The sequence below is a fragment of the Lucilia cuprina genome, chromosome 3 (genome assembly GCF_022045245.1).
Source record: "Lucilia cuprina isolate Lc7/37 chromosome 3, ASM2204524v1, whole genome shotgun sequence".
In the NCBI taxonomy this organism is placed as follows: domain Eukaryota; kingdom Metazoa; phylum Arthropoda; class Insecta; order Diptera; family Calliphoridae; genus Lucilia; species Lucilia cuprina.
Window position 1 is genome coordinate 49727017 of NC_060951.1, and position 9502 is coordinate 49736518.

General features: G+C 29.3%; 2 protein-coding genes across 2 annotated transcripts; one reads left to right on the forward strand and one right to left on the reverse strand.

The window, feature by feature from the left end:
- Nucleotides 1-1532: 1532 nt before the first annotated feature.
- LOC111674884 lies at nt 1533-3992 on the forward strand. Its single transcript, XM_023435565.2, has 3 exons — nt 1533-1684; nt 1748-2264; nt 2931-3992. The coding sequence occupies exons 1-3, from the start codon at nt 1533-1535 to the stop codon at nt 3990-3992; spliced, it is 1731 nt and encodes a 576-aa protein (XP_023291333.2).
- Nucleotides 3993-7345: 3353 nt separating this feature from the next.
- On the reverse strand, nt 7346-8992 carry LOC111674889 (UPF0605 protein GA14893). The gene is made up of 4 exons (XM_023435569.2): nt 8854-8992; nt 8382-8793; nt 8156-8318; nt 7346-7922 (listed from the first exon to the last, which is right to left on the reverse strand). Exons 1-4 carry the CDS (start codon nt 8892-8894, stop codon nt 7615-7617), a joined length of 924 nt encoding a protein of 307 aa, XP_023291337.2. The 5' UTR covers nt 8895-8992; the 3' UTR covers nt 7346-7614.
- Between the last annotated feature and the right edge of the window lie 510 nt (nt 8993-9502).

Consider the following 9502-nt stretch of genomic DNA (forward strand, 5'->3'; position numbering starts at 1 on the left):
GTTGCGGTTAAAGGACTGATGCAAGATAAAGTCAATATTTCGGGATAAGTTCGGTGATGTTGCCGAAACATCAGATACCCCACAGAGGAGTGACTGTAGGACTAAGCGTTGGAAATGAGTTGGTTTATTTGCATATGTTACGGGATGAATGCGGGGTAGAGTGGGCTTCACCCACCCGTCTACCTATAATAAATGTCTCGTATGTTTTTCTCCTTAACCAATTTTTTTGGAAATTGACCGACATTTTATTCGTTATATCATCTGTTCTAATCGTTTTTATGATTTTATTTATTTTAAATATAGAAATCGACAAATTTCCCTTTTTTAATTCAAAATACACAAATATTAAAAGTTTCCCCATTTTGAAATTTAAAATATTTTTTTGGTTCTTTCAAAACTAATTGATTTTAAATTTCAAAATTTTAAAAAGTTTATTGATTTCTATATTTTCCAAAAAAACATAATATTGCCAATTTTTATTCTATCGAAGCACTCGATAGTATTTGGAAGAAATATATTTAAAGAAAAAAATAATTTTAAATTAAATTTTTTAATAAATTGTCCTTCAGAAACGGATTTAAACTTTAAAAATAAAAAAAATGGATTCAGTCCTAATAACTCACATATATTATGATATAATATAGAAGCGTATATACTTTAATAAAAGGACAGGAGCATGTCTTACTATTGCCGTTTAACAAAATAAAATCGAATTTAAGTCCGACAACTATTAAAAATCAGTTTTTTGGGGATAAATTCCGATTTTCTGGGTATATTAATAATTCTAAATATCGTGTTGTGAACTACTCTATGATACCTACAAACTGCTCTAGGTATCGCGAAAAGTTTATTCCCTTTTTGTAATTTTGTCACACCGTGTTATGAATGAAATTTTCTAACAAGTTAGTGCCTTTGGCTTAAATGGTTCTAATATGATTAAATTTCATACATATACTTATGTTATTTATAAACAAAAGTTTAACTAACCAATATATTATCTAAACACATTTATTGATAAATATACAAACTATTTATTATTATAAATAAAATTTTACATATACATACATATATGTATGTATGAGTAAATAAGTAATTATAATATTACATTTCATTAAGAAATCTCAAATTCCCTTAAGGACATTACTCAATTATTAAAGTTTGTAATAAGTATAAATTAAGTTTTTGGTTTAATTTAACTAATGTATAAATAACAACAACTAATAATTATATTAATTTTGATTCTTAAACCATAAACAATAAACTTGTATTAAATAAATTAAACAAAAGCATAAAGTAAATATCAAACACAATTGTGTGTTTAGTTTCTATTTTAACATTTCACCAGGAACATGCGAAATAAAAGTCTGACTCCCTTCGTATTGATAATGGGTGTGTTATTATTTAAAATTAATATAAATTTAAATTGGGCCTGTGAGAATAAAAATTTATATAACGCTATGGGCTTAATAATAAAACAGACATTTATAGATAGCGAAAGTCGTTTGTTATTCTTTGTAAATTTCAATGAGTCGATGGAATATCGTGTCTATGCAAATGATTTTATTAATGCAATATTGTATGATATTAAAAATGCCACCTATAAGGTTTTATATCAAAGACAAAAATCCTTTAAGCATATAAAACATAATGAAATTATTTTAATGGATAATATAAGATCATTTAAGTAAGTAATATTTTAAATTTATCTAACGTTAAATAAATTTTAAACATATTTCTATTTTTTAAGATATTTCTTCAGCAATTTATATAATGTGGGCAATATGAATCTCTCAATAACTTTATTGTTTATCTCTTCATTGAAAAGCTTGGATTACGATACAATTTATTTAATATTTAAAGATTTATATCATATGGATATAATAAGAGTAGTATTGGTGGTAGAATTATCGGAAGATGACATTGTCATGTTAACTTATTTTCCCTTTACGCCCAATTCTTGTCGAAGTTTTGAACCTGTTATTATAAATCATTATTTGGTTGAAGAACAACGTTGGGAAAATACTGATTATTTTCCGCCTAAGCTGAATAATTTTTATGGATGTCGAGTTACTTGCTGCACTTGGGAAGATATGCCGTATCTTAGTGTAAAGCCAAATAAGAAAAATAATTATGCTATAGACTATGTTGGCATGGAAGCAGAACTATTAAAATTTGTTGCTGGACGATTGAATTTTTCAATAGAAATCAATTGGATTGATCCAATTAAGGAGGATGTTACTAATAAAGGAGCTATTTTTGCTAATGTAAATTAAAAAAAATTGGTTTTGGGATGTAAAAGTAATTTCGTAATAAAAAAAGGTTAAGTATTTGATCAAAATATTTTTCACTAATTTCGGGGACGGATAAGATAGAGAGCTGAAATTAATCCAGTGTGTTTGGTATTCTAAATGGGTAATAACTAACTACGATTCCACCTAGCTCCCATAACGGTTCATAATCAGTTTAACGTCAATCGGATAAAAACTTCAAAATATTCAACGTAAACTGGTTTTAAAGGAATTAAAATCTCTCTCTGTCAAATTTTATGCGCATCAGCATATGCTTGATTCTATCCCCCATATAAAGTTCATTCAGAAAATTACTTTTACGATCATACTTTACCAAAAACTGAAATATAGCAAATAAATTTAAAAAAAAATTTTAAAAATTTATGACGATCGGTCTAGAATTGACCCTACTTCCAATATTGATTTCACACCTCCCCCCTATAATATGAAATTAATTCTCATAACTTCCTTATTCCAAGTTTTTGAAATATATCAAATAATCGATGACATTACTAAACTCTAACCTAGTTATTACGAAATTACTTTATCCCATTAACCACTAATACTCTTATATGTTAACCAACAACAATTAATTTTTATTTTTTATTATCCTCTCTTTCTCTTCCCACATTCAACAAACAGATGTTTGCCCGCACTTGTGATTTTGCATTGGGTGGCTTTAGCTATAGAAAAGATTTAGATTCTACCTCAACATTTTCACAAACTAATTACTTTATGCTTAGTCCCATCTATATTGTTACCAACGTTATCAATTTCTATACGACATATGAAAAACTCGCATTTCCATTTCATTATACCGTATGGTTTGCGCTTGGTTTAATTTTTGCTCTAAGCTCTTTACTCATCTGTACTTGTGGACAACGACGACAATGGTTACGTTATCGAAATTTTTTAATTGGTTCCGCTAATAAAACACCCCACTTCCATTTGTATGCGCTGGCAGTGGGTGCCACAATGACAACGGCCCAAATACCAAAACGTAATTTTGCACGATTTCTACTCACCTGCTGGCTAATGGTAACTTTTATATTACGCAATGCCTATCAGTCGGGCATTTATCAAATGTTGCGTGACAATAAGCAGTGGAATCCACCGCAAACGATTGAAAATGTATTTGAGCAAAACTATTTGATTAGCACGACACCGGAAAATCGTAGATATTTTGATATTCTGCCGGATGTTAAGCGCAAGCAGCTTTTTAATACCACAATATTGGAAACATTTTCAGAATTGTTAAATGCTGATAAACCGATAGCCTTCATCACTCCCTACGAGTACTATGGCTATTTTGGCAAAGTGAACGGTAGTCAGTGGCAACATTTGCATTTGGTTAAAGAACGTCTGTTAACACAGCAACTAACTATTTATGTACGTCATCATTCATACTTTATAAATGTACTAAATGACCAGATTTCGGATGCTCAATACCACGGCTTTATAACATTGTGGAATCGTCAATATAGTCTTTCAATGACAACAGCATTTAAACTTTCCTCTTACATTCAAATGAATGGCCATTTAAATTCGGATAAAAACCCACTGTCAATGAATGAATTGGGTGCTATTTTTATGATTTTAGTCTGGTTGCATGTGCTTTCAACTGGAGTTTTTCTAATCGAATTAATGTGGCATCGTTATGGTAATGTTGTTAGAAATTGGTTACATTTAAAGTTTAAGTTGTAATTTTTAGAAGCTCTATTTTTGTTTTGAATAAATATTAAATTTTTGTGTACTCATTTATTTGAAATTTTTAATAAATTAGTTTATTGTTAAAATATTTCTTAATAGTATTCCAGCGAGAACTAGGTAGTTACTTTCGATTGTATTAGCTGACCTAATACTTACCTTTACTTAGTCTTGTTTAAAAAAAAGTATACTTTTAAAGTATTTTTGAAACTTACGAACATATTGTGTGAAATCTTAAAAGTCCGAGTAATAACGAAATGCTTTAAATTGGTTAAGAATAAATATGGCGTCCCAAAAAATCTAATCTTAATCTAAGACCGTATTTGATTGTTAGAAAGCTTTATCTGAATACTCCCCCATAGGTAAGGTTTACATCATATGAGTACCAGGCCACTCGGGAGTAGTCGGCAACGAAAGGGCAAATGCAATAGGTTTAAATGGAAAGGATATATATGCAGTTAATCAGACAAACGCAAAACCATTCGGTAAGAGTATCCCATAAGCCTTCTTGGAATAATAAAATGGTGGATAGAACCAGAAAGATTCTATGGAGTGACCATGTTTAGAGCAAGACTTTGAATTTCCTCAAAATGTGCAAGTCTGAAGTTAGTATTGGACGTACTGATTCAGACGAATGTATAGCATGTGAAGAGAACAATTAAACTCAGGATCACTGGCATTTGTTAAAGTTAGATTCAAGTTTCTTGGAAGTGATGTTATCTCGAAAATAACATTCCTGACTAACACTAAAAAATGAAAAATAATTTATACAGTGATTAGAGTAGTGGCCTTCGGATTTGATGTAGTATACATCCTCCTATCAACCTAACCTAACATAAGATTATTTCGACATTCTTAATATTTTTGTGACCAGATAACATAGATTAAAGTATTGTGCACATGGTCTCGAATAACTAATGTCCTGTAAATAAACTTTTATTTAAATTTTCACGTGAACTAACTAGAGTCTATATTATTTTATGCAATTGAAAAAAATGTTTTTTTAACAACACAAATAGACTACTAATTCAGCAACATTTTTCCATAAAATGTTCTTTACAATTTTTTTATACGATTTTTTTTTAAATTTCACGTGAAATTTTGAACAGAGTACAAAGCTTTAAGGAAAATTTTCTGTAAATGTCTTCATTAGGTAATGAACACATTTTCCAGGAATATGTAAATTTATATGGGAGGTATATGAAATTATGAACCGATTTCGCCAATTTTCAACCGGTGGCAAGCCCTCATGAAGAAACAAAAGTGTGAAAATTACATTCGAAGGTGTGGAAAAGTGTTCATTTTTAGGAGTTTTTTAAATTTTTATTAATAACTTTTCCCGATGTTAACTGATTTTGCTTATTTTTAATACAAAATAACATTTTGGGTGAACTTGGTTAAATTGCTTCGTTAATTTGTGAGCTTGTTTTACACAGACAGACGGACAGTGCTAAATCGACTCAGAATTTGAAAACGACACAAATTATTTATGCCTTGTTGGGCCTCAGATGAATATTTCTTGGAATGACTTATTTATGATAAAAATAAAAAAATAATTATTATTAGGACCAACATCGTGGTTCAAGTTTTTATTATTTAAAATGGATATTGCGTAAAAATTCAACAAAAAATAAATTTTGTATAATTAAATACTTCTTACCATGTAATATATGCAATAACTGGCCTTGGCTATTTGATAACAGTTGAAACTGAAATACAGCTGTCCATCTAAATATCAGGTATATAAAAGGACATCTACCCTGCACACATATTCATACAACAATTTTTAGTAATACAAGCAACAACATATAAACATTAACTGGTTGTAAATATTTACTTAGTAAACGATGCATGTGTGAATATGTTTGTGGAAGCATTCATACATACATACATGCATGATTTTTCAAAATTGATGTATTTCATGTTTCATGTATGTATATGTGTTTGCATGGTATGTATTTTGTTTACATCACCCTCAAACTGAGTATTGTTTGGTTAAACATTCGTAGATGTAGTTTTGTATATTTTTTTGTTGATAATTGTTGCTGTTGTAGTGTGGTGTAAATTTTGTTGTTCCTATACCATTTAAAATGTTGTTAACGCAATTTTCCATTTCGATTTCCGTTGTTATTTCCGGCCGTTTTTTTTTTGCTGCACATACACCAACATGTTCTCACACATTTGTACAACAGCAATAGATAGACATTTGTACATCACTATTGTGTGCATGTATTTGAAAAAATTCATTACACATAGATACATTTCGAAAAAAAAGTGAATGAAAAAATGTGTAACTGTTTACGAATTGTAAAATTCGGCTAGTCGACTGAATTTAAATTGTATTTTTCCTCCGCAAACTTCCGTTGCTGTTTTCAGCTTGTTTTCCCTTTTTTTGGCGAATTTAGTTTTAGAATATTTCCATGTTAAGGTTATTGTTGTTGCTACTGTTGTGATGTTTACTTTGGTTTTGTGTATTTTGCTTGTTGTTGCTTAATCCTTACAGCCATGAATGTCATGCAATCATTATAATCCAACTAACAGCTCTAGGTGGAGTGAAGTTGAACAGTGAACACCATTGCTGCTTGTACATTAGAGAAAAAATTAACGATTTTTTTTTTCGTTGGTATTTACATACAAATGAAAATTTTAAATATTTAAAGATAGAAAAAGCAAAGCATTCAGAGAGTAAAAGTCGGCTTTAGTTTATATGTGTATATTTTTCTTTCGTTGTGAAAAAGTTAGTTATTATGTTGTCTGAAAGTGTTTTGATTTATTTTTATTTAGCTTTACTGGTTGTTAGTGGTAAAGTAAGTTTAATTTAGTTGTATTAAGCTTTGGATGATAAACTGCTTACATTTGGTACTGTGGCAAATTAAGTAATTAAGCAGTATTTCGTTTAATAAACAACAGATATTTGAAGAAAACTTTAATAGTTTTAAACAATTTTAAAGGGGATAATAAAAGTTCAGTTCTAGTTCAGTTCTAGTTCTAGTTCAGTTCTAGTTCTAGTTCAGTTCTATTTCAGTTCTAGTTCAGTTCTAGTTCAGTTCTAGTTCAGTTCTAGTTCAGTTCTAGTTCAGTTCTAGTTCAGTTCTAGTTCAGTTCTAGTTCAGTTCTAGTTCAGTTCTAGTTCAGTTCTAGTTCAGTTCTAGTTCAGTTCTAGTTCAGTTCTAGTTCAGTTCTAGTTCAGTTCTAGTTCAGTTCTAGTTCAGTTCTAGTTCAGTTCTAGTTCATGTTGTTTTCTTAGTTATTTCTTCGAAAAGCTTTTTGTCCTTAAAATTGATCATTTAAAATTTCTAATTTCTTCTCATCATTTTTAAACAAATTTGAAAATAAAAATTTCAAATAAATTTAATTTTTGTACAATTTATTTTCATCAAACTGAAATTTGCATGCACTTAAATAATTTGCTCTATTTAATATATAAAATTAAGTATACAATATAGCAATAAACTAAAATTTATATCAAACATTAAATAAAATACATTCCAAAGCACACACGCGCTGCAAATCACACAAAAACATACGGACATAAACACAATCACATTTAAGTATTTTAAATAAATCTAGTTTTTTTTTGATGTTGATCCTGTATCAAAAACATGTCTCTGTGTCATCATCAATCCTTGTGCAATGCCAACCAATTTTTTGCATCAATTGTTGAGTTACCATACGTGCGACCAAATGAAAATAGTTCACCCGGTACATGTCCTGCATATGATGGTACCATACCAATTGTTCGATGATATATGACAAATTGTCCACTATTAGTTGAAGAGGATGGTATACCACTCATCTCCATGGGACACCATTCGTCACTTTTGCGATGATGATAATTATTGGTAAATTCACACAGAGCACTGTTTGTCAGCTGTTTATTGCTTTGACCGAAACGTGTCATGGTCATGGGTATGTGACCAGCGTAACCTTAATTGGTAGTAGAGAGAGAACCAACGCGAATTTTATCGAAGAGTTAATAAATATAATTAAATTTGAAACAATTAATTGATGAATTGTTATATTTGTTGTGTAAAATAAAAAAATATTATAAAATTTTAAAACGAATTTGATAAGTAATAAAATGTTGTGTTGGAATTTTCTAAAAATTAACAGGTAGTCTTCAACAGAAAAGGTTTAAAAGATACATATGTAGTTCTTACCATTTACAATATATTTCTCTTTATTATCATTTTCCATAAAGTGAGGCACTGTAAATTTGGTATAAAGCTCCCTTTTCACTTTAGTTTTTATTTCATCCAATTGTAAAGCTTGGCCCCTTGTTTTTACAGGAATCAAAGGCAATCTGTAAACTGTACTTGGAATCTTTCAAAGTAATTATATTAATCTCTTATAAAGCGAGTTTCCATCTCTTATCATAACACTTACCATTCTTTCTCTTAACTTAGCATCAAACCTTCCCTTACCACTTTCTAATATATCACGATGTTTCAATAAATTTCTTTCACATCTTAACAATTTGGCTAAAGCCTCATGTTCTGCTATACCAGCAGTGGCAGCAGCCATAAAACGTTTGCCCGTTTTACTAGACATATTTGGTATAAAACCTTCATAGCCCGGTATTATGGGATGCTGATAGACTGGATCTATATAATAAATACGTTTTTTTAACATGTTTATTTCTCTTTCGGTGGGATAATCCATAAGAGTCGGCTGAGTTGGTGGTGTAACAATCAACTCAGCAGCATGTTTGGTACAGGGATCTATAAGAAGTTTATGTGAAAGTTTGCCATAAGTTTTCCCCTCACGAAAACGAAATTGGGGACAATGGCCAGTATAGCTGTGAGTGGTAATAAAGATAAATAATTATTATAGTTATATTACGAAGAAATTAAATTACCCTGGTATTAAATGCGGTTCAGGGGTTATGACTAAATCCATATTTTTATTCAATTAACGAAGAATTTTGGTATATAACAAAATAATTTTATTTTAATAATTTTAGTAATAATACAATATTTTAACAATATTGCATGAAATTTTAATTGTTTACAAAATGACATATTTTATACATAGAAAGGGTGTTGCATAAACAAATTATTTTAGCATTTTGTATCATTATGGTAAAGTCAAACGTATAATTAATTTTTAATTATTAACTAGAATTAAATATTGCGTATACGTTCCACAAACAACTATTTGTACCTAGTAAATGATAAATGTGTTTAGTTTTATTTTTTTATTATATCATATATCGGCAGAGAGTAAAATTAACTTTATTTTGTGTTTTTGCAATCCTTGCACTGAAAGACAAATTTTGTAAAAAGTTCCAGTGGTTTATGTGTAATTCACTACTTACGTTAAATTGTGTTGTATTAGGAATAACAAAAAATATTTAAATTTGTATGAATAAAATTGGAAACAATTTAAAAACGACCAATTATTTTTGATCATAATGGATTGTTAGATGTATACAAATATCCTGCAAGAACTTTTGCGTTCATATGCAGTTCTATAAATGTCAATTGAAAATATTTGCAGGATAATGA

Bases quoted from the DNA above. Each gene is read 5' to 3' on its own strand.
- LOC111674884 (XM_023435565.2), top strand. From the start codon at position 1,533: ATGGAATATCGTGTCTATGCAAATGATTTTATTAATGCAATATTGTAT. The intron at 1,685-1,747 runs GTAAGTAATATT...CTATTTTTTAAG, and splicing joins GATAATATAAGATCATTTAA to ATATTTCTTCAGCAATTTAT. The intron at 2,265-2,930 runs GTAAATTAAAAA...TTCAACAAACAG, and splicing joins AAGGAGCTATTTTTGCTAAT to ATGTTTGCCCGCACTTGTGA.
- LOC111674889 (XM_023435569.2), bottom strand. From the start codon at position 8,894: ATGGATTTAGTCATAACCCCTGAACCGCATTTAATACCAGG. The intron at 8,794-8,853 runs GTAATTTAATTT...TACCACTCACAG, and splicing joins GAACCGCATTTAATACCAGG to CTATACTGGCCATTGTCCCC. The intron at 7,923-8,155 runs GTAAGAACTACA...CTACCAATTAAG, and splicing joins AGAGAAATATATTGTAAATG to GTTACGCTGGTCACATACCC.